The following is a 25,692-nucleotide window of genomic DNA, read 5'->3' as shown; positions in this document are numbered from 1 at the left end:
CCCGTTTAAATGGCCAAGAGGATGATCTACTGACTGTAACAGAACCCACAAATCCAGCTGCAGCAATACATTTACCTTTCCTTTTTCCATTTTTACAGAACAAGTGTATATGACACACACTACCATCTGCTGGAAAAAGTGCTGAACTGATCCACTAACACAGAAGGCGGCTTTTGGGTTTTTGTTGTGAGAACCTCTTTACCATCACGCTTACCTGAGGCAGATGCAAAACAACCTGGGATGTGTGGAGACCATATAGTGCTGTAAATGACTGCTTCGTGGCCTTTAAAAGTGCATAATGACTTCCCCACAGCTGGATCCCACTGAATAAAGGAAAAAAGAAGACTGTTGAGATACATATTCAGTAAGAAATGAAAGGTTTCATACATTGAAAAAAACCCATCAACTTTATACATACATACAGAAAGGATTACATGAAAGTTTAAAAAAAAAGGAATTTGTACACTTAAACTGGTATCAACTGAGAGTTTAAGCAACCTCTCAATTAAAGCAGAATTTCAGCCGCAGGGTGAAAATAAACAGGAAAAGAGAATTTGTGTTGTTTCTCAACACAAAGAACTATGAGATCCTAAAGAAATCACACTTTTCACCTTCAGCAGAAAACAAACATACCAGCTTGGCTGTTTGATCCCATGAACCAGACACCACTAGCTGCTCTCCTCTAGTTTGGCTCCAGTCAACACTGTATGCCTGTAAATGACACAAGAGCATAGTTTAGAAGGAATATTAGAATACAAGTTTTGGGCAGTAGTTAGCCAGAATATTCACAAAATAGACTTGGATTTACAGATTGTATCCCAGTCAGCTGAAAAACCATACTACTGAAGCACAGCAAAACCTCCCAACAATACCATTTACCTGAACAAAAATTAAATGTAGCCTCTCAGTCAGACATTAAAGGTACACACAGGCTAAGAAAAGTATCCGAAAAAACAAAGATGGTCCAAAATGGAGGAAAAAGAAAAGTTGTAACAAAATACACACACATCTGCCATCACTAGGAGTCTACCACTCTAAAAGCCGTAATTCAGACTTGATTTCTTATCACTGATCCAATTTTACTCAAAGATCTACAGTTTCCAATTGCTAGACATCTCTCATTGTAAATGTTATCTCTCTTCACAGTTGACTTTGAGATTTTAGCTGATTAACAATAAAAGCTTTTTTATTATATCTAGTTCTCCTAAGAAATATATGTCATAGAATACTCCCGGTTACCATATTTTCCAGGTTCTATAGCACTCTTTCTTTGCCATCCAAATCCTCAAACAAGTAAAATAAAATAAATTAAAAACTCCCTTTCCCTCATAACTACTCACTTCAGCTATTAAGAAATTACTTTCCACTGTGTACTTGAAATAAGCTCCCTCTTCCCCAACAGCATATTCTAATATTGGCCCCTGCTTTGACAGAGGATACCTGAACTCCACCCTTTACTGCTGATTTTTCAGCTCTGCTGCCTCACAAAAAGAAATGCAGTAAGGTAGTTCTTCAAATTATTTAAAATCCTCAAGTTTCCCAAGTACATGTACAACTTCATTTTTCAAATTCACGTCTCTACTTGATGGAAGGTGCAGTCTCTTTTGTTTGGCTTTACCTCACACCAAAGTGATTCAGTAAGTTGCAGCAGGACACAAACCATTTCAGTGTAAGGTGGATAAATATTAGATAAAACAGTTCATCCACTTCACCTCCTGACTCAAACAGAGCTCCCAGGACACTTCTCAGAAATGTGGTCGCTACCTACAAATAGTACATGGCGCTGCTCTCAACTGCTGGGCCACTAACCACCAAGGATTTGTATTCCACCTGGGATAATCTAGTTCTAGCACAGCAGTGGATATGATCTGCAAGTCAACATAGTAGATATAGGGTTTGTCTTGGACAGATGGAGTTGTTCATTTAATAACAGCAACCCTGTTTTGAAGGTGGAAGTGCTTGAACCTGTGTCACCAGATTAAAAAAGCAGAGAAGCTGAAAGGGAAAGAAATCCAACATTTATCAAAGTCTTCTATGGAAAGTGTCTTGTGTGAAATGGAAATTGAGGTAGTATTTAGTTATTTCTGAGCATCTCCCTTTCTAAGAAATATTTCAGTCCATGCTAGATCCACCTTAGATGAATTGGTTTTCTTCTATTTGCTTATCTTCCATAAGTCGAACACAACCACTGCCCAGAGAAAAACAAGCTGCTTTATCTGCAACTCTCCTTTTTAATTTGACAAAGTCCTACTTCCCATATACTAAAAACCATACTGCTCTTGAACCATTTTGTACTAACTCCCTTCCTTGAGGAGCTTATAGATGTACAAGACACTGGGACAGTACTTAAAAAAAGCCTTATAACCAACTGAGGGGTGATTATTTTGGGATTTTTACCAAACCATACTCTTGACTTTTCTACTTTTGTTAGCTAATTATACTACAGCTCATCAAAAAATGATCCTTTCCACTCTAACTCTTCCTACTAAAATAGTAATGAAGCAAACACACCAGTACCTCTCCATAGATTCTAAGAATGGAAGACAGGACAGTTCTCCAAAGTGGCTCCCAAGCTCCTCACAAATATTTCTCTCTTTGCCTTTGGATCCATGTGACGGCCTGAGCTCAACTCCTAAGCTGCTGCTGTTTGGAAATGTCCCTAGTTGTATCACTACAGTATGCCTCTTTCACACAACAGCTCAGTAGGTGTTCAACTCTCATATTCATATTCACAATTTTCCAGAGAGAAACAGATCTTTGGGAAACCTGCACTGTGTCACACGATCCACGTAGCTGGTATTCAATACATCGCACTTGGGATGTATCAGATCTGCTGCACAGATAAGGCAAAGCACACACAGAGCTCCCAGCTCACTCCCAAGCTATCAGCACGTAGATCTGCAGAGCACGTGCTGTGACACAGACCTGGGCACATATGGCACACAGGGCTGGCACTGCTCAGCGCTCCGCAGCTGCAGCAGAGGCAGCGGAACCTGGGCAAACTCTGCTTCGGGCAAGAATTACAACAGAACAGACAACAGGCTCGGGAAAAACAAGAGATCCTGTCCATTTGGCATGTGACAGGTCTAGGTAACAGGGAGAGGATGAAAAGAAGACAGTGTGAGTAACCCAGAAAGGCTCACTTTTACTCCTCTTCTTTCTCATGCCATCCTCCAATATAAACTTATAGAGACTTCCATGGAAGCTGTGTTGAGCAACTGCGGAAGACTAATAACAGCATAAACCTTAGCTGTTAATCTTTTAGTGCTTTATCTTCAATCATAAAATAAATGAACCCTAGCTTATGCCTAAACAGCAGCAAGAAATGCCTCAGGCAAGATGAAAAAAATAAAGGAAAAAAAAAGATGTAAAAACATATAAAAAAATAGCTTAAAATAAATGTTCAGTAAATGTTCAGGTTCACTTTACAAGACAAATTTAATTCAAGCATTCTATTATCTCACAATCCAGTGAGATTTCATCAAAACCAAAGTAAATTAGACCAATTTATTCATAAGATTTAGCAGCTGGCTAGTGCTGGAATAAAACTCATCATCCTTTGATAATGCAAATTCACTTTTAAATTAAAAATGCACATTCTTTTTGAGAAGGAACAATGATCTCATTTATAAAAGAAAAAAAGAGATCCCTGTCAATCATGCATTAGTAGCAATATAAAATGCAGTGACAAAACTGCCATTAAAAATGTCAGACGGGGATTAAGGATTAGGAAGGTAGTGAGAACACTGGCTGCCAGTGTTTGCCAGAAATTGCTAGGTAAATTCCTTCTGAAATCCATCCTTTTAACACAAGTTCATAAAGAATCAATACAAACCTTTCATATCTCACAATAAACTCAGCCCATGTTTCCTATACTGTCTTTCTGAGCACAGTTGAATATGTCCACCTCCCATGCTACCAGCTCAGCTAAGACACAGACACAGAAATGTTTATTTCACAAACAACAGATGGTGTAACAGAACCAAATAAACTTACTGATGCAATTTCAATGAGAAAATGGCAGAAACAAACAAAAAAATTTGGTACTATGCTTCACCTACATCTTTCTGTAACTACTATCAGTCTTTGAACATTATCAAAATTCTGATCACAACTAGAAACTCCTCTTTCAAAATTCTCAGTTTATACAGTAAGTATATTAAACCAAAGTAGAAAAACTATAAAGTAAGCTACAGAAGATGGGCTCTTGTGCAACAACAATCACTCAGCTTTTAGCTTTGTGCTTCATAGCTGAAAAAATCTTGAAGTTTTTGGGAATGAAATTGAATTTCCTCAATCAGTTTTTTGACTGTATAGCTACCAGATTATTTTATTGAGATCAATGTCCTTTAGATAAAGTATCAGTAAAGTCAGTAAAATGCAGGCTAAAACTCATTGGATCTTAAGTTCAAAGACTTAACAGAAGTGAGGGGAGGGTTAGAAGAAAAGCTCAAAAAAACAAAGGGAAGAAAAATCACTTTAGGGAACATATATGTACTACAGTATAAATGTCCTTAAAACTATGCAAATATATTTATGAACCTGAATATAATATTCTTCTCTACCCATACACCACTGCACAAAGACACTGAGACTTTAAGAAAATCAAAAGCAACAGTATCAAACCAAGGCTAAAAAAACATATGCATCATCCCAACATTTGACAGCTGTCATTTCAGTAGGATCTCACAGATGCTAGGAGGGAAAAGGATAAGCAGATCTGGGTGCAACCCAAGTGCTAAGGATCTGCATCATGTCTATCACTCCACAATCTCAAGAATAAGACTGCTGTATCACCTGTCTGATTCAGACCTATCTAATAATGCTCTCTAAAAATCACAGTGTGACTGCAGTAATTTCACACATCACAATGATTACTTAGGCTGCAAGGAATCACAAATGCTATTTTCTCAATATATTAGATTTGTGTAATCAAGCAGCACCTACTACAGTGCATGAACATGCACAAGAGTATGTAAATCTACTTTATATTCAGGTTATTAATTCAAACTACAGACCCAAAAAAGCTATAAAATAACAAGCCGCTTTTGATTATATGACTACAAATAAATATTTTAATTATTCAAACATAAAAAGCATCCATTACATTTTTTAAGTTTGCCTGATTTACCTCCAGAGTGTGCTCCTTATAGACTTGCAGTGGACCTTTGGTTTTAGCCATATCCCAGATTTGCAGAGATCCATCTCCACTACAAGTGACCAACATGTTTTCATTGTTCTCACTCCAGGTCACATCAAACAGGCCATCATTCCAGTCAAAACTAAATTGGAAAAACAAAGATATTAGTCTGTGAGAAAGCACGACGTAAAGTCTGGACTAGTTCCATGCAAAGAGTCTTTAAATCACCCTTTTTACCATTCTAAACAGCATTTTTACATATTTAAGTTTCAAGTGAATTTCCTATTAACTTACTTGTTTGAATGTCAATTTCTACAACCGTATGCCAGAACAGATTGATTAAGCTAAAGCATAAATGAGCCAAGGACCTTCCACACATGAAGAAGGAACTCTGATTCCAGGCTAAACCTCGCCATGCAAACAGAGGTACAAAATGCCTCAGTCTGATCTATGGTTTCTCCAGAATGTAAGAGCACTTTGTTTCTAACAACTGTGGTAAAGAAAGAAATACAACTGTGTTGGGGGAGCCCTATCCAATTCACACCACTATGTATTTGAGTCACAATGAAAACCCAACAGAAACACAGTCATGAATTTACTGAAGAGCTCTACACTGCCTTGAAAATGCTTTCAACACACCAACAATTCACCATATGGTAGCTGATGCCATATACCAGTTACTCTGTGACAGCTACCAATTACTGCAATATTGTCTGATGAGAAAAAATAATTTCATTACCCCCTTTTCACTGAAGGTTTACCTAAGCTTAAGTCCAATTTGATGGCACTGCAGTAATGATCAGGTGCATATGGAACACTTTGATAAACAACACAGTCTTTGGGTCAGGAACTTAAGAGGACTTTCCACCACAAAATAAGTGGAGTCACTGAAAACAGAAATAAACTGTACTAAACCAGAGTACTTAACAGAAGCAACAGAGCACTGAACATCTTCAGAGTCTTGTTTTATAAATATGAATGTAAATATGAATGAAAAAAAGTTTCTCTGAACATGATTAACTATGTTTAAGCACTTCTATGTCAGCCACCTTAATCTAAACAATCACTGTTTCAAGGCGTTCCTTAAAACACTTTAGGTTAATAACAGAAAAGTACTAAACCCCCTCCTTTCTAACCTTTCTCCTCCTTCCATCCACAACAAAATCAATCTCCATCACAATTTTAAGGGCAAAAATCTAGGTGTCAAGGCACTATTCCTAAAAAGCTAGAACTTATAATTTCAAGCTAGGGCAGAGAAGCTGCTCTTAATTCACATTGCCAGTTTTCTACAAATAGGTTAACACTATGGAAATGGTACAAGCCAGATAATTTCCCATTAAAAAATCGATGCAATGTAAAGATATCTTTTGTACTGTATGTAAATACAAATACAATAATTTCTATGTAAATACAAAGACCTGTATTCAGTAGCTACTTCAGAATCAAAAAAATACTTTATACCACTAAAAATAACTAAAAATATTTCAGTTGTGCCTGGTACTCAGAAATACAAAGTAAATTTTTATCTTACAAAAATAAAAGATAAACCTGTATTACCTCCTGAGCAGAACAATCCCAGCTTCATTTTGTTCCAGCACTGCCAGAGTTCCACAACCTAAACCAGCAAAATTAAACAAAACATCACAACTAGTTCCTCAATGCCAAAGGAACTGGGGTGGTTCTGAGGTAGCTTCAGTGTGCAAAAAGGGCACATGAACTTTAAGAAGCCTAACAATTACTTGCATAATTAAACATCTTATGGTCTCTAAAGCAGTAATTCATTTACATCACTTTGTTCTGGTTTGATTTTGGTTCTTTTGGTGCTTTTGTTTTTGTGGGTTTTTTTGTTTTGGTTTGGTTTTTTGGGGTTTTTGTTTTGTTTTGTTTTGGTTTTTTTTTTTTTAACAACAGTATATCTGTAGGTGAGGTTGAAAAAGACTTGCTTATAAAGCAAAAGCCTAAAAGTGCATTTTCCCCATGGGCCTCACATGATAGACATACCAACACAGAGTTCCCCTTTTGTCTTTTTGATAACACACAGCAGACCAAACACTTTTTTCACCCCTTCCTGAATATAGTACTATAAACACAGCTCACCAGAAACTAAATAAATAATTCAGTTCTGATAAAACACATTGGTTCTGCTTCCTTATCTGATGGGGATACCGTTAAAGTAGTTCTACACTTGTAATTTAAAAAAAAAAATTGGGGAGTGTTTTGGGGAGCAATATTCCCACTGGAAATGAAAAATATGCCAGTATTTAAGAACACTCAGCTTGGCTTTTTCAAGAGACCACAGGGTCACCAGGGCCTGCCTGGACACTCAGGAACTAAAGAGCAGCTGAAGGAGCAGAATCACGGAATGAGCTGAGCTGGAAAGGACCCATCAGGATCGAGTCCAGTTCCCGGCCCTGCACAGCACCATCCCAAAGAGTCACGCCCGAGAGCATCCTCCAAACACTTCTTGAGCTTCTGTCAGGCTTGGTGCTGTGACCACTTCCCAGGGGAGCCTGTTCCAGCGCCCAACCACCCTCGGGGTGAAGAACCTTTTCCTAATATCCAACCTAAACTTCCCCTGACGCAACTTCAGGCCATTCTCTCGCTGTCACCGGAGAAAGTTCTCTTCAGACATTTTATTCACACTGTGTACGTCTTTCCTACCACATTTATTCTCGACCCTATGAAATGAGCGCTCCTCCCGAGGGCGTTGCGAGAAGCGCCAGGGCAGCAGCGGGCTGGGAAGAGGCGGATCCCGGCGGGCTGCGGAGGGCGAGGGGCAGCGCCCGCGGCACCCCCGGCCCGCCCGCGGGGCACAGCGCCCGCCTGACAGCAAAGCAAACGCAGCGGACAGGGAACTCGTCCCCACATGCTTTGGCATTTGACAGAGTCCGTCTGTCCTTCCGCACGCCCACGTTTCCAGCCTCCTCCTCCTCAGCCGCGTTCCCGGTCACCCCCGCCGCGCCGCCCCCCGCACCTGCCATGCCGTAGTACTGCGCGGCGGCGCAGGCCACGCGCCCCGGGCAGTATGGCGAGAACTCCACCGCGTACCCGTGCAGCCCGGGCAGCCGCAGGGCGCCCGCGCCCGCCGCCGTGCCCATGGCCCCCGCCCGGGCCTCCGCGGAGCCGCGGAGGAGCCGCCGCGCCCTCGGCCCCGGCGGAAGCGCCCGCCCGCCGGGCGGTGCCGGAGCCGCGGCGCCGCCACCGCCATCTTTGGCCATGGCAGGGGCGGCCCGCAGGGAGAGCCGGTGCTCGGAGCCGCCTCCTGCCCGCGGGGAATCGCTGCCGAATGTCACAAACAATCCGCTCTTTTACACGCCACACAGATCGGCTCGGTGTGTGTGCATCAGCCTGAATGCATGAGATGTTTCAGTCCCATGTGTGTGCGTTAGCTTTCATTTTTCCTTTTAAAAAGACCTTCTAAGCTTTTCATCCTCCTAATTTCTTGAATAGATCTGCATATTTTATCGTTCTTCTCAGTATGAAGTTGTTCCTTATGGAAGTCCTTTTATGAATAAGCTTCTTACACCTGTGACAACTTCTGCTTAATTCAGTGGGAATTTTGCCTTTGAAAGGAGTTGGTGGGTAGGGGGTGTTCAGGTTTAGAAAATTAATAGTAGAGTAGCAGCTGCAGCTTTTTGCCATATTATATCCTATATATCCATAGATATATCCATATCTATGTCTTTTAAAATACAGACACTGAGATTATTCCAACTGGACACAGACCACCCTAATTAGTAACAATGACCCATCTATGTGTTTAAAGATAAAAATGCAAAAGTATTGTTTACACTTTCAGAAGTTACAACAAAGGCAAATTAGATTATTTAATCACAGATACATCATGGAACTTGGACCACAGTTACTTACTCCTGCTACTTGGCCTTATATATAAAACTAAACCTTGACTACAAAAAAATATCCATTTGCTTAAACTGGCACTCAGATGCAGAATTAGGTGGTTCTATCATTCTTCAATTTTGTAATAAAAATGAAAACAAATATGTTTATTAAATAGCCTCCAGGATTTTAGAATAAAGTCAGTTCAGTGCAAGTGAAGCTCAATTTAATGTATCCTTTGGATTACCACAGCAGTTCTCAAAGCCTCATAACTGGCAATTTATAGGCTTCATTTATTGACATTACATGAGATCAGCTTTCTTTAACCCTGGGGCAAAGGAATACCTTACAGAATTGGCTGCTCCAGGCCAAGTTCAACCAATTTTAGCTTCAGTGGAATCTTTTTACATCAATTTATCTTTTCAAAATGCAAGTTACAGGACAGTTTTCTAAGCAAGTGTTTTTAAAGTAATTTCCCTTTGTGACTGGGATGACAATATCAACTCTTGAAAAGACACAAGGCCACCACAGGAGTACAGTAAGTAAATTTGGACGCTGTCATTTGCAAGGTGTCAGGGAGTCAGATGCTTAATGGTGTAAAGTCCAGTTACTCTATAGACAATTTATCACTGAATTGGAAAGGTTTCACAAGTGCATTTTTTCCAAGCTGGTTGATCTTTCATAATGAGTGACATTCTGCAAAGAGGTTATGCAAGCAGGAACCGGTTCTTATCAGTGGCCCAGCTTTATTTTAAAGACACGATTGAAACAATTTTTATAGACATAAAAATCAAGAAGTGGGTAAAAGGCTACAAGGAAGTCCTGAGAGAAGGACTGGTTCTCAAACACTTTTTTCACAGACAAACTTGTGAGTTCTGGTTTTGAAGATCCATGGAAGTAGAAAGAAAAATAGTACGGTCAGTGAAAGTATTTGAATAGGATGGTTTCAAGGAAGAATAGCAACAAGAGAAACAAAAGCTACTATTTTACAGACGAAGAGAGAAGGTTCAAAAAAATGAAGTTGCTAAACATGACTCTATTTCCTCCTCAGCCTCTGGGCAGCTGAGTAATTTCAAGTAACTTCAAGGACTGCCAATCATAGCAGCATTTCACATGCAGCTACTGAAACCAAATGAAACCAGCCAGCTCCTTTCAGCTAACACCAAATCATGGAATCACAGAATTTGTAAAGTTGGAAAAGACCTCTGAGATCACCAAGGCCAACCTATGACTGAACACCACACCAAATCATGGAATCACAGAATTTGTAAAGTTGGAAAAGACCTCTGAGATCACCAAGTCCAACCTATGACTGAACACTACCATGTGAACTAGAGCATGGCACCACATCCAGGCTTTCCTTACATACATCCAGGGACAGTGATGCCACCACCTCCAAGGGCAGCCCATTCCAATGTCTAATCACCCTTTCTGTGAAGAAATTCCTCTTAATGTTCAGCTTAAATTTCCCCTGGCTCAGCTTGTGGCCTCTTCCTCCCATCCTGTCTGAAGTTGCAGGGGAGGAGGGGCTGACCCCCACCTGCCAACACCACCCTTTCAAGGCATTTTAGAGATTTATAAGGTCATCCCTGAGCCTCCTCATCTCTATGCTGAACACCCCCAGCTCCTTCAGCTGCTTCTCATCAGACTTGTGTTTCAGAGACTTCACCACCTTTGTTGTCCTTCTCCGGACTCGCTCCAGCTCCTCAATGTCTGTCCTGAACTGAGGGGCCCAGAACTGGACACCAGACCCCAGGTGTGGCCTCACCAGTGGAGAGGAAGAATCCAGGCAGATTCTTGCAAACAGACGGATCCCGCTTGCAGCAGTAGATGGCAGACATGTTCCATGCAAAAAAATGAGAGCCTTCAGTTGAAGGGAAAAAAAAAAATCCCTAACTACACTGAAATTGAAAACACAACATAATTTCAATTAAAAACAGGAAAGTTGCTTACTATGCAGTTTTAGGCTATCTTTATGCAGCTGTCACTTCTCTACGCTCAGCTCGCAGACGTACCCCTCGTTAGCATTGGAATAAGAGCTTGAGATGCTTACTGCAGTATCTCCACCCTTTCCGACCTAAGAGCTCTGCTCTGTTACAAACACATGTCCCTCATTTCCTCAGCTTGCTAGCTGGCAGCAAGCTTAGGTGTGAGCTGAGCTGGTAACCATCATTGCTGTGTGCACAAATCCTTCCAAAAACCTTGCTGGTCAGCAGGAACAGTAATCAGAGAGGCTCAAGTCCAAGAGTTTGAACAACTTACAAAAAGATCTTTTTTACCAGAGAAAGTAGAATGTGAGCTATTTCCTCATGTGCAAAGGCAGGTAGCTTGAAACACTGAAAATATGCAAAGACTGCAGTTAATTTTTGTCTGTCTTTTAACTATTGAACCATTCTCTAGGCTCCACACCATCAAGATTTTCTTCTACAAGTGAATGCTTATTGCCTAATAAAAACATAGAGATGTTTCCAGCATAGAGATTCAGTTTCCAGCTGAAATCCCCATATCATCATAAAGCTGAATGTGTTGCAGCTTTAGAAAAAGCATTTAGAACCAAGGTTCACTTAAGATTGAAAAACTGGCAACATTGAAAATAAACAAATAAAGGTAACAATGGGGTTGCAGTAATGAATGCAAAGGGAAAAGGCTCCCCTCATATGGCTGAACTGAGGGTTATGGCATTTGGAAGGAAGAGACAGTTAGCATGAAGGCTTTTCTGGAAGTTCAAAAGAATAAAAGAACAGGGAAAGACACTGGAGCAAATGAAGATTTAGACATGGAGATTTAGAAAGAAATGCAAGAACTATGGGGAGAGTATGAAGCAAGAGCAGCAGACAATCTTCACCTCACAAGAAAAGAAACTGCTAAAAGGACAATCCTGACTGGTGAAATATCCATCCCTGATGATGTATCCACACTGTTCAGTCAGGTTTAGGTGGCTGCCACCTATGTGCACCACGCTGTAATCTGGTAAGCAAATTCCCCATGTTATTCCTGTTCCATGGTCAGCTGCATCCCTACACAATGGCCACCAGTCTCTATTTACCACCCCCCCACCCCCCTTAAATATTGTTTTAAATGTTCAGTGTGACCACAAGTGTATCTTTTCTTAAAGACTGGCAGCTGGCTGCCTCAAAATACTGCCTTCTCCCTACTGAACTTAAAAGTTACTTCTCGTTGTCTACAGTGATATACTTAGTCTAACTTTTTAGACAGCTTTTAGAAGCAAGGTTTTTAAATTTCAGTTTAACCATTTCTCATGCTTGTAAGAGTTCTGGCCTAAAGGTTACAAAAATCGTATTAACATACATACTTTTAATCTTTTAATATCTCATTCAAATTTCTGTATCTCCAAGTTTCTTCTCCAATTTTGGGATTTTTAGACACTCATAATTGAAGGATGCTGGAATCCTGAAAACTTTTTCCTGTTTATCAGCGAAGAATTTACAGTGAATCTCCGATCTCTCACTCCTATATATTATCCTGTAGTTAATTAAGAGGTCCTTAAAGGATTCATGAAATTTCAAATCCATTTTAAACCCAGTATTTGTGGCGATAAATTTCAGTTTATTCCGTGAATTCCATCCACTTTACTGTAAATATTCAAAATGCAGATTCATCTAAAATAATTTTTCTCCTCCTACTGGACATGAATGGTCACAATACATGAAAAATAAAATTGGACAGAGGTATGTTTAATCTGTATAAATCATGACAAATTTGAATTGTCTTTTTTGGTCTTGGACCTTGTTTACACTAGTTGGATCGACTAAATCGAGCCTGTGGTATTTGTCACGTGCTCTTGTAACTCATCAATTTATAGTTACAACTAATAAAGTTGGCAAACTCTTGGATGTTAAAATTATAATTATGGTTAATACCAGAGGTAAATTATTTATAGCTGTAGAAATAAATAACAAAGAGAAGGTTGTTATTTCAACAACTCTACAGCCAACTGGTTGTTCCAAGTTTTTGTCTGTTTTGTCTCTGAAAAAAACAGAGCTGGAACAGGATGGTACTGAATCGTGATTATATACAAACTATCTGGTGTTAAAGATGTTAATTTCACAGCCCTTGAGAAACAAGTGAACAAGGTAAGAGTACTTCTGATAACAAATAGGCTGTTACTTCAGTTTTTAAAAAGTCCTTGGAATTACCTCCTAATCAAACATGAAAACACAAGAGCTCCTAAATGCCTGATTGTTCATTTCAAAGAGCTAACATATTAAAAGATATATTTTCACTTTATAAAAGCATCAGAAATTTGTGCTTGTTATTCAACAGTATTTTGATTTTTTCCCCAGTTTAGTGCTCAACCTCACTGCCAATCAGTAGAAAAACTACCTTGTATTTGGAACAGACATGGTGCTAATAATGAAACAAGCCTCACAAGTCAGTAATGCTAAGTGGAATAGCATGCTTCTTCCGTCTCCTTTCAGGCCATGACTTCCTTCTGCACTTGACAAACACGGGCTGTTCTTGAGAACAACAGAGACATATTGTTCTTGCTTCCTGTAAGGTGATGTAAGTGCAATGTTGAATGGATTAACACCAATTCTGCATTTTGTGCAAAACACCATAATTTAGAACAACACTTTGCCATTCAGACTGTGGTAAGAAACAATAACCTACTGTATCTGGCAGATGAGCAAATATTAACTTTTCCCTGTAAATTAGCCTTTGGTTTGCTTGTCATCTTCCCACCCCATTTACCGATTTCTTATCAGCAGAAGCAAATGCCAAGCATATCTTGTTGAAAAGAGGACTGCTCAATGCAAAAGCAAACAGAGCTACTGAAGCTACTGCAGTGAGTAATTTTCCTAATTATTCCAGAATTGATCTACAGAAGTAATGGAAAACAATGATACAGGAGGAGGCTTTGTGCCAACAAGTGGATTAGTCTCAACATCAATTTTAAGGATGGGACCAATTGATGTAACATATAAACAAAGCTAATAAACACTATTTTCCCTTCTCTCTTGTACCTGTTTAATAGAAACCCTTAAGAAAAAAAAAGACATTTGATAAATCATCCATTTTCACAGTATTTATACCCAAAAACAGACTGCAGAAGTCCCAACATTATTTCCTTTTCCAATCCATTTTAAATTCCCCAGATATTTAGTCTTGGACTGCAAATAATCTAAAATTTTAGGGCACCTTTTCTTCAAGTTAAGGATTATTTCAAACGCCAAAGGATCTTGTCCTCTACTGGGTGCCATACCACATACAGCACAGCTTTTGGCTATATGCTAGTTATTCCTGTTAGTTTCCTTCTCTGTGAAGTATGGTTTTGCTAATCAAGCTTTCAAGTATTCTTGACAAGTAAATTGCAGGTGAATGCAAGAAACCAACATATTTAATCAACATACAGGGGTAGTTTTCCAGTTTCCGAGTGCAACACTTGCAAAACGCGAGGCTGATCCAGCTCAAAGCATGAAATCTAATCAACATACGGGGGTAGTTTTCCATTTTCCGAGTGCAGCGCTTGCATAGCACGAGGCTGGTCCTGCTCAAAGCAGCCATAAACCCTTCAGTGAACTTGAAGCCGTTCGGGAACACAGAGCGAGACAGGTTCGGATAATAGCAGACGGCAAAAGGCAAAGGCTAATGATTAGTCAGTCCTGACACTACTCTCAACTCACTGCAAACACTCAAAGCATTTACTCCTGACAAGCTAGTTAGAGTACGTGTGCCATCAAAAACAAACAAGAAAAGCAGGAAATTATAAAAATCCCTTTAGCAGGACCAGGTTCAGGACACAGGGAGGACCTGGCTGCTTGCGAACACAGGCACCCCAAGCAGCTCTGAAGGCTCCGGGGCGAGGCAGGGCCCCCCGTTTCAGCGGCGGGCAGGCGCAGCCTGGCCCCACAGATTGGGAGCGCGACCCTGGGCTCGTGTTAGGGGGGAGGATATTACAAAGGAAAGCCCCGAGGAGACGGCAGGGCCGCCCTCAGCCCTCTCCAAGAGCCGGTGCTCCGTCCTCTCCCGGGGCGCCCCGAGGAGAGGGGGTGGCCGAGCCGGGACTTCCCAAGGGGAGCGGCGTCCTTCCAGGCTGACAAGCCCGTGAGGACACAACGTGACTCCCTTTCCTCGAGAGCTCCCACTCGGGACGCGGCCGGAACGCAGAGCACGGGGGCGGAAAAGGTTATTCCTGCCCGGAGGCGGGGCCGGAGGAGGTGCCCGGCGCTGGGGCCGCCCCAGCCCGCGCTGCCAGTGGCTCCGCAGCTGTCGCTCGGCTGGAGCTGGGGCGCCGGAGAGAGATCCCACAAGTGGTTTCTCCCCGCGGCCGAGGAATTTCGTCCAAGGAGTGAAGCGGCCGGAGGAAGAGTGGAGTGCCGGGGGCGGCAGGAGAAGGAGGCCGGGCTGCCGGGGGTCGGCGCGCCGGGTAGTCCCTGCAGGTGCGGAGGAGAAGGGAGCGGCGCGTCATGGTGCTGGTGGCAGGCACGGAGAGAGGCTGTGCTCGTCTCCCTGTCTCCGTCAACCTTCGCTAGCGCCCGAGTGGGAATCCCTCGCTTCAGCCCGGTCGCCTCTCCCCTCCAGCAGCTCAGCGGGACCGCTCCGGGGCGGGCGGCGCAGTATGGCATCCGCCTAACCCCGGCCAGCGCAACAGAGCCCGGGGCTGCTTTTTCACCGCCGGGATGAACGACAGCAGCGAGGGGATCGTCAGCCTGCCGGTGCCCGGCCCGCCCGGCGGCGGGACGCCCTGCGAGGAGGTGCTCGGCAGGAGAGCGCCCGGGGCCGACGCGGGCGCCCGCAGCCTCCCGCCCGACTTGGCTGCGCCGCCGCCCGCCGCTCTGTGGGCTGAGGACGCCGCCGCCGCCGCCTGCCCGAGCACCGCGGCGCGGGCCAAGGGTGGCGGCCGGCGGACCGCGGTCACCTACGTGATCAACGAGGCGAGCCAGGGGCCGCTGCTGGCGGCGGAGAGCGGCGCCCTGCAGAGCCTGCGGGAGGCGTGCGAGGCGGTGGGGGCCGCGCTGGAGACCCTGCACTTCGGCAAGCTGGACTTCGGCGAGACAGCGGTGCTGGACCGCTTCTATAACGCAGGTGAGGAGGGCTGCCCGGCCGGGGCTGATCGTCGCCGCCGCGGGACCGGCTCGGCCGGGGCTCGCCGTCAGCGCCCGGGTTCACCGCGGGGCGGCGGGAGCAGCTCCGGCCGCCAGCTCCTCTGGGGCCGAGCTCCCGGTGCCCCGGCGGCAGTGACACCCCCGGGTGGCCACGGAAGGGTCCCTGGGGAGGCAAAAGTGCGCCAGAACCCGCTCTTGTCCCCCGCGCTAGTGACGAAGAAACTCTTCAGTCAGCAAGCGTGCTGTGAATCAGTGCTTGTGGCTGCTAGCGGCGCGGTAAGCGTTCCCTGGCTGTTTTCTCTCGGTTTCCTAACAGAGTGCAGGGATGCAAATTTGTACTAGTACGATGAGTGCGGGCTGAAACAGACAGGAGCTGCGAGGCCGTGGGAGCTTTGAAAAGCAGATTTGATACCAGACGCCTAGAGACAATTTCTTAGTGCTGACACGGCATCTGGGACGCTCCATGTGTTTGTGGTTGAAAGTTTGTGCTTTTGATATTGCATGTGATACATAGGATGGATGCTTTTGAACAAAAAGCTGCGCACGCCAATTGGGTTAGTTGATCAGAGTGCCCAGGCTGCATCCTCTCACCCCAGTTTGCCAGCTGCACAGCAATAAAGCTACAGCACCTTTATTTGAAGGTGTGGTGGCCTGAGGGTCTGCGTTATGATGTACATGGCCTTGTTTGTAAAAATAATAACCAAAACTGTTCTCCATCTACTATCTTACTGACAATACATGGTGTGAATGTAGAATAAAAAAATACCCCTGCTTGCTAGATTTTCAAAGACTTCATACAACTAAGGTTACAGTACTGCCCTAATGGCTTTTTGCTTAAAAAAAAAAAAAATCAGAAGCAGGAAATTTACGTGACCTGCAATTTTAAGCTTTTTGTGTGATGCGGCTTTGGTGTGTATGAAATACATGCTAAAAAGAAGCATTTAACAAGTTTTTGTCAGATACTGTAGCTTCCTCCTCTCTTGGGGAGGGGTGAAGAAAAAGGGAAAGAAAACTCAAACAAACAAAAACCTCCTGGCAGTGTTGTAACCAGTTCTCACAAAAGACTCTTCATACATACGACTGTCACCTCTTTGAAACTTTGCAAGCTTTTCCTCATGAACTGCTGCTTTCCACCCAGTGAGGTGGGCAATTCTTAAGGGTGCACTTGGAGCTTTTTCCTTTTGCCCCATGCAGAGCCGTTTCCTTAACAGGAACAATTCTCAGAAGTCAGAGGAGCTGTCCTCACAGGTGCAAATAGGAAGGCCATAGAGTTTCATGATAGACTTTAGTTTCTCTGCATTCAGCTCGGTGAGGTTTCAAGCATCCTGACATCTCTTCATTCCAGGGCACGTGAAACCTGAGAGTCTCGTGGTTCTGTTGTGAAAGCTGTTGCATAGTGAGGCTCAGGAAGTTGAATTATCTGTGATGTTTTTGTGCCTCTTAACGTTGGTTAATTTTTAGACTCGGAGCTGTTCAATAGGCGGAGTCTTGATAGTTCACGGACGCTTTTCTTGTAATGGGAGATTTGACTTGAAGTGGGCCCCTTTTAATTCTGGCAGTAGGCGTCTGGCTTATAGTGCTACATAACTGCATGCTTATGTAATATAATTTGCTTATTTCAATGGCTTTTCAGCAGACTGTAAATGTGAAAACATTACTTTTTCTTTTGTCCTGTTTGGCTGGAATTTAATGGAACTGTTGCAAACCAAAAAAGTACTTTGTCATTCTGCTTTAGCAGTGAAGTCCATAAACATGTAAAGAACTAGGAGAGTTGATCACCTCCAGTGCCTGGACTGAAGACAGCTAGATGTAGAAGTTTGCATCTGCCTCACATATACTGGGTACTGTCTGAGCTGATCAGTGATAAATCAGCAGCAATATCAAAAATTGTGTTATGCTGCTCATTTTAGATCTAGAGGGATCTGTGGATTTTCATACTTGTTTCTTTATCCCTGCTGCACTTTCTACAATCTTTCTATTTTTAGGAATTAATTGTTCTCCAGAAGCTTTAAAATAGTGAAAAAATCTCTCTCAGTTTGGGAATGGCATTAAAGAGTAGAAGCTGGGTAGTAGAAGAATGCAAATGGGGAACAGTGTAGGGAACAAAACTGAAACAGCCATGGAGGGTGTAGCTTTTGCACAGTTTTTTTTTTTTTAACCTGCTTTCACGTGGTGGTGGGAGAGAGCGTTTGTAGGTGACCTAAACTCCTTCTTTCTTACCCTTTCTGTCCTCTTTTTCCTGTGTGCTTTCAGTGATCAAAGGTGATATTAGTAATAATAGTAATAACAATAAATATCTGCACAGTATGTTATTTAAAAATAGTGTATTAAAATAGCACAGCTTGAGTAGATATGAAATAAGATTTCAGCAGTGAAAGTGCTTTCAAATTACGTGATAGTTAAGTGGTCATATTCAGGTATGAAGTCCTCCTGGATTCATTGTAAAGGCTGGCTAAGTTACAAGAGTAAGAAATGATGTGATTTCGTGAAGGTTTGGAAAATCAAACTTGTAACTGTGTTTGTATGAAACAAAACATTAAACCTCTCAGCTCCCATAATGCCTGTAAATTAACTATGATTTACAAGGATAGACCTACAGTATAACCTGCCTGTGCATCATTAAGGCTTCCCTTTTTAATGTCGCATTTTTTGCTTTGTGTAACATAGTCTGAAGTCTTGGTGGTTTCTGATGTATGTTGGCTTCACTGCTTCAAAAAGGGCTTGAAGGAGTATTAACTAAAATATCTTAGATGAAAATACTCATCATCCGCTCTAAATGTAGATTAGCCTACTAATAATCTCCTGCCAGCTTCTGTCAACTATGGCCCTTAAGTGCTGAGACATAATTAGCAGTGCATATTTAGTGAGTAGGTGTCAGCTATGTATAATTGAACTATGCATGCACCAAATATTAAGAGTGAGCCTAGTCTAGCATTTTTGATTGCATGGCTTAAATTCCACTTGCTTTCAGCAAAAAAAATTAAAAATTGTTTCTTAAAAAGCAAATGTCAAATGACTCCTGGAAACTGTTGTAGAAGGGTCTGACAAAAACGGAGACTTCAATATTATCACATTTTCTTCTGCTTAAAGAGGAAGGTAAAGGGAGGAAAATGTAGTTCAATTTCTTGCAAAACTTGATGTATATGGATTTAATCAGCTGTCTTAAGGGCTCTTTTCCTTTGTAAAGGATAGCTAGAGTCTGGTTGGTTTTTGGCGTGTTTTTTTTTTTTTTTCTCCAGTACTTTTAAGCTGTTGCAGGTGAATTACAGGTGTCTTCTAAATTCTAAATTTAATTTCTAAATGCCTCAGGAATATTGTAAGAGTTGGGCAATTAAAGATATGCCAAACTGTTTCTGAGACACTATTCTACAGTGCAGTAGATAGTCATGGTATTTTAAAAGTCACTGAAGGTGTTGATATTTGTAATTAAATGGGATTTTCTCTATATTTTAATGACTAGATCTGCATATCCTGTTGATTTTTCTTTAATTGCTCAGTTTCTTTTGCAAACAGCCATAAATGGGTGTAAAGTACTTTTAGTTTGTTTGGCTTAGGTAAGCGTTCTTTTTTTCCCCCCCCTGTATTTTTTTGGTAATTGAAATTAGAATTATTTTCTTTCTGAGCGGATCTTTACATAGTCACTTTGTATTGCATAAGTGCATCAAGGACTGGCTGAACAGAGTGTTTGAGAAAAACAAAATACTTAAAAGTATGGCAAAAGGAAAAAAGGTCTCATGAATTCAGTAATCTGAATGAAGTCAGCTCTTTATGGGAGGGAAGTGCTCTAAGTCAAGGTAATTTTTTCACAAATGTTTTTAGAATCAGACAGGGATGTGTATGGTAGTTTGCTAGTTGCTTAATATTGTGCATTCTGACTTTTAAATATGGTCTCAGAGGGGCTGGTGAAATATAAGAGATGACACAGTTACTGAGGAGGATATGGGTTTTCTAATCTGTGCAGTCACTTCTTTTAGGTTGGTTCTCAAGATAAACAGCTTGACTGATATGCTTTTTATATAAAACTCTCTTTCTAACTTTAGTGTTGTCTTATAATGGGGAATTTCAATTTCATGAGCTCCTTATGCTCAAGTTTCATCCATCAATGGCCCTTAGGATAGATAGCATTTTTTACTAACACTGTTGTGCAAGTCTGTTGAGATAATTCTCCATAACAGCAATGATCAACTAAAATACAGTTCATCAAATAAGAGGTGATAAAATAGGTCTGATATCTTTATTTCTGGAATTCAGCGTTATTGCTTTCTGAATTCATGAGGGCTTGGGCTTGAGACTGGCATGTTGCCTTTCTGGGCTTAGAAACATAGTGTGCAGCTTTCTTGGGAAGACTCCTAATAGGAAAAATGACAAAAAGTTCAGGGAATGAGTACAGTCACTTGTGTGAAGGTGAACGTTGCTTCAAAGATGTTGTACACCTAAGTTGTTGCTGCAGATTCTACAGAACATTTGTGGACTGTGCGTCCAGAAACATTTACAGGCACACAGAAATGTAGTAAAGCAATACCAGGGCTCAACAGCATTCTTGTGGTTTCTTCCTCTAAATATGATAAATTCTAGGATTCTGTTTTTTTGGAGTGGGATTTATGCCTTTATGCAAGTTTCCTGAAGTTCATTATTGTGACACCCTAACCCAGTTTTCTATTCAAAACTAATGTTCTCGATTTTAGAAGTTGATGTAAGTATTTTCTATGGTAAAAAGCAGCACATATCCTACCATATTTATGCAAGTTTCCTGAAGTTCATTATTGTGACACCCTAACCCAGTTTTCTATTCAAAACTAATGTTCTCGATTTTAGAAGTTGATGTAAGTATTTTCTGTGGTAAAAAGCAACATGTATCCTACCATATTAGCTGTTTGTAGGAGCAAAAAAAAAAAAAAAAATCACTAGCAGAGAGAGTAATCAGAAGTTTTGTTCTATTCCACATTATCTCTCAGAACAATTAGGTGTTTTTCACCACCTTTTTCTTGGTGCCTGCTGATTAATATTTTTTAATTTCACTGGCAGAGTTTTGTTAGACACTTGAAATGCTGCACATACTTTCTGTGATTATTCAGAACTTACATTCATGTCCTATTTTACCTCTTTTTCACACTCTCCCCCCCTCCCCCATCATTCCCCAGGTGTTGCTGTAACCCCACTACTGTTTCTATAGCATCGTGACTGGAGAATCAAATGATAGTTCTTATTAGTGTAGCAAGAGAAATTATCATGATGCATTATTCTTGTCCAATTTCGGAGTCCAGGACAACTACTATAAAAAAATAAAAAAGAAGTTTAGTCCCACTCTCAGTGGAAATCATGTTGAAAAATTCTCTATTTCAGCAGTGATGATGCGAGTGATGAGTTGGAGCAAGAGATGCCAAGTTAGTTAATAATGGTGTGCAGACTTGAGCTGATGGCTGTCTTGAGAGTATGACTATAATCACGTCAGGGATGCGAAATATTATGAATACAGAATGCAAAGCACATATTGTAATGTTTAGGTGGGGTGGGTTATAAAGCTCCTTTTGGTTTTGCATATTGAGTCCAGACTCTCTTAGAAGCCAGCATTAGAAACATAAACTAAAGGTGGCATATCTTTGACACAGGGGAGTATTTCATTCTAAAGCACCTGAATGTCATCTACATCTAAAACCAAAAATATGAGTCTGGAAAAAAATCCATAATCCTGATACAGATATAAATTTGTGTGTTCATAGTGCTACTGGAGAACTTCTGAGTTTATGACGAAATTGTGGGATTTGAAACAACATATTCACAAATATTTCCATTGCTGGACCAGCTGTAAATTTTTATAACCAAATTCCATTATTGGTGCTGTATTGCACTACTCTCATCAGGCTGCTTGTCAATAGGAAAACTAATATTACATCAGTTTCTGTCTGAAGCAGGAGAAGCACAGCAGATACTCCCACTCCATATATGTAGGCTGTGAGACCTGAGTTGTCTTTTAGACTCTGTCACTGGCCTGACACAGGAATTTGTAGTTCTTCTTTGCAGAAAGAACTTCCTTAGGCTTCTCTCACAGCTGAGAGGCTAATGCAGTATGTGCCATGGGTGTGAATTATCAGCCATGTCTATAACATAAATAACATTAAGGGTATGCTCCTGATGTGTTTATTTGCTGAAATAGTATCAGTGAGACAGCTGACTAGAGAGTCCACATGAGGGCTTTTGTTGGATTATTTAGAAGTTACTGGAAGTTACTAGAAGTTAGGCTTTTAAAATAGCTCTTTCTCTTTTGCACTTAAATGCATCAGGGTCATAGAGCTAGTTTAGAAATACTTCATGGTATTTCAAGTAGTGGAGGAAAACAGGTTATGAAATTATTAGGGGCCTTAAAATACAGAGAAGATACAAAACATGTGAGGCATCTGTGTGAGCAGACATCATGTAAGTATATTCCCCACTGGAGAAAATGCTGACTGGAACTAGATGAATGCTTTTTGAGTAATGCAGAAGAAAGCTTGTGACTGATTTTTCTGCAGTTTGCATTTCTGTAGCTCTGAACAGGATGTGTCATAAAGAAATTACTCTTGAATTTGCTGCAGTCATGATAATAATTTGGCTTCTCTTTAGTAGCTTTCAAAAGAAAGAAACATAGCAAAAAGCTGTAAATGTAGCAAGTGACAACAGCTGAAACAAGTTGTGTTAAAGTCTAAAGGTTCAAATGAAGAGTAGAAAAGACCTTACATACATGCTTTAACATCATTGTCCTCAGTAAATTTCACCCTTTGGTATGTCTTAAATGAAATGAAGTTAAGCAAGTGAAAATTTCAGTTTTATGGCAGTTTTTCTTTTATCTCTGTATAGACCAGCTGAGTTTTGAGTGTATTCTGTAGTGCTGATAATTTTAAAACTTGTTCCTCTGTTTCTTCAGTGCCTTTGGAACAGTCTGTATTTGGAATTGTATTTGCATGCATAGGTAACCTGCAAGTTTATTTGTAAGTTAAACCCAAAGGAATTACAAAACCTCAGTGGCTCTATAGTGACAGGGATTTTTCAAGTCTGTGTTTAATAAAATGGAAATTATTGCTGGGATTCACATCTTTTATTGTGGGCTCCCTGCTTTAGATTGTCTCCAAACATCCACTGTCCACATCAGTCTGCTACTGCTTTTTCAGTCTGGCTTCTCTGGGGGCTGATACTTATCAGTGCAGACACACTCAAAGTGCAGCTATGTTAGAACGAGATAAACATCTGTAGCAGACAGCAAAGTCGTCTCATACCACAGAATGTGTGTGTGTGACAGATGACAGAAGAATCTGTTTTGACAATTGGATTTTCTGGTAATTACTGATGGGTAGATTTCTGTAAGAAGTTTATAATTGTTTGTGTTCCAGGAGAACATGAATCTCAGGCTGAGCTTGACATACAGGCACAGGCTGCTTTTTTGGTTTATATTACTTTTTTCCTCTGAGATCAAATTTATGCCTAGAGTGATGCAGATATAATATTTCAGTTATGAAGAGTTGCTGATCAACTATTAACAGCAGCATGCCAGAGTTAAATTCTCTTCAAAATTTTGTCTGCCTTTATTCATAAACATTGGGATGAGTTTTGATGCAGCATGGGGCTTAAAGATTTCCCACAGTCTGAATCATTTGAAGCCAGTGGGAATCAGTGCTCTTTCAAATCCCACAAGAAGTGAATGTTTTGATTTAAGAGCTAGACACCCCTGTAAAAATTTGGCTCTGCATTTCTCCCTTACTGTAATAAAGTAAATGAGTTGCTCTGGGACTTGCTTGCTGATTGTGTCAGTGGGTGTCTCTTGCAGAGAGTGCACTCTGGGTGAGTAAGCAGCTGGTGCTTTCAGTGGTGAAGACAGTGATGTTGCCACAGAAGAGTTATCTGCACTTCTTGCAGAATTTATCTGGTTTTCCCCTTCACATAATACTTGTCTGATACAGTTTTAATGCTGGTTTCATTACAGTTTTCTGGCTTATTAGGGATCTATAAACTGAGACCTGCAGTCTGAACCGTGAAGATTCAGGTTAAACTTCTGGCAGAAGTTCTATTCTGCAGTGTGCACAAGTCACCTGACTGTAGCACAGGAAGCCCTTGTTGTGACCAAGGAAGACTCAGTGATGTACCAGCAGTCAATGAACAATAGCACCACTGTAGTATTTAATTTATGGTTCTGAAGTGGGCCCCCTCCTGCTTGGGATAAAATTAATCAGTTATCTTGATGCAGTAGCAAAGTGCTTCATTTAACTCCACCACAGAGGCACACCCACAAGATTAAATGCTCCCACTTCCACTGCTCCACCTTCAATATGATTTTTGCAGCTACACATACTTTTTAAAGCATGATAGCACTGGCTTTTCTCTATAGAAGAATGTATCTGAACGGAAACACACTAGATGTATGCCATAATTTTGTGTTTTATTGGTTTATTACTGCCTTTCAGTACAATATCTCAGATAAGGTTTCTTGACCTTCCTCAAGAACCTTATAGTTCTGGATTTGAGTGAAAATGGATTGACTTTAACCTGTATATGTGCATGCTGACTACTGGTTATGCTTTCAGTAATGTAGCATGATAATGAAACAAGGTCTTTGGTTGTGTGCTGCATCCTGTCTTCACTCACTCCTTGCAGCTCTTGCCATCAATGGAAGTGACATGTGGCATCTGTGGAGAAGGGGAGAATCCATTTGCCTCTTGAATGTAACCTTGTCTTCCAGATCAGAGTTGGAAATGAGAGGTTTTGCCAGGCAGTTGGTGTGAAGAACAGAGAATCCCTCCAAATCTCCATGGGAGTGGAATTTTGTCAGTTCTAAACATCGCCACCATTCCTGGGTCAAGTGCAATTGCAAAAGGCTCAGTGACACCATCCTGATCACTTTCACAAGTGATTGTTACTTGCATAAAGAAGTTGAAGTCCTGTGTATTTATTTTCTCTGTTTCCCTGAGACAGTTTCAATTTTTGTTTTCTGCAGAGCTGAACTTCACCGTTACTTCATATGAAAATAAATATACTTCCTTTGATACTTGAAGTCCTTCAATACATAATCTCTTACAAGGGTTTTCAGTGACCTTGTAAATCATTCAAGTTGCTGTGCACAAACTATTTTCTTTTGTTTATTATATTGAAACTTATTTTGTGAGGTAAAGTTTCCTGATTAACTCATTCAATATTTGTATATTATTTATATTTCAAGACTTCAATGACTCTAATTTCCACAACTATTTTTATGATTGCATGTTAATTAGAAGAGGAACAGAAAAAGAATTTTTTTTTGTTGTTTTTGGTTTGGGTCTTTTTGTTTGATTTTTTTTGGGGGGGGGGTTTGTTTGGTTCTTTATGTTGTGCTTGGTTTTATGTTTTTCAAGGTTACTGTAATTTTGGAAATTTTCCTGATTTATTAACCAGAAGTAACAGCTCTGTGTATAGTGAATGTGGCACATATGAAGCATGGCAGACATTGCAGGGCAAGCCAGAAAAAAAAAAGTAGTCCTTCCAAAGTATCCTGTGCAGCTATATTATTATATGACACTAATGCTATTAACTTTGAGGAAATGCTGGGGTCTTGCAGCAGTGCCCAGTTCTGGTTTGTTCTTGAGGGATTATGGTATTTCCTAACCCTACATCAGAGTGAACAGAGGTGGTTTTTTCCCTTCT

At 41.1% G+C, this 25,692-nt stretch overlaps 2 protein-coding genes across 2 annotated transcripts in view; one reads left to right on the top strand and one right to left on the bottom strand.

Moving 5' to 3' along the window:
- The window catches only part of PEX7 (peroxisomal biogenesis factor 7), a 42,591-nt gene extending 34,291 nt beyond the window's left edge, over positions 1-8,300 (bottom strand). The window contains exons 1-5 of the mRNA XM_039707285.1: positions 8,115-8,300; positions 6,698-6,755; positions 5,132-5,282; positions 634-711; positions 215-323 (exon numbers count right to left, since the gene is read on the bottom strand). Coding sequence (XP_039563219.1) covers positions 215-323; positions 634-711; positions 5,132-5,282; positions 6,698-6,755; positions 8,115-8,238 — 520 coding nt within the window. The 5' untranslated portion in view covers positions 8,239-8,300. The remainder of the gene's footprint in view (positions 1-214; positions 324-633; positions 712-5,131; positions 5,283-6,697; positions 6,756-8,114) is intronic.
- A 7,290-nt stretch (positions 8,301-15,590) lies between these two features.
- MAP3K5 (mitogen-activated protein kinase kinase kinase 5) overlaps positions 15,591-25,692 on the top strand; it is a 99,430-nt gene continuing 89,328 nt past the window's right edge. The window contains exon 1 of the mRNA XM_039707185.1: positions 15,591-16,027. Within this exon, the coding sequence (XP_039563119.1) occupies positions 15,622-16,027 (406 nt within the window). The 5' untranslated portion in view covers positions 15,591-15,621. The remainder of the gene's footprint in view (positions 16,028-25,692) is intronic.

Source organism: Passer montanus, unplaced genomic scaffold, assembly GCF_014805655.1.
Source record: "Passer montanus isolate IOZ18808 unplaced genomic scaffold, ASM1480565v1 scaffold2, whole genome shotgun sequence".
Lineage (NCBI taxonomy): Eukaryota > Metazoa > Chordata > Aves > Passeriformes > Passeridae > Passer > Passer montanus.
This window is presented reverse-complemented; position numbering and strand designations above follow the sequence as displayed.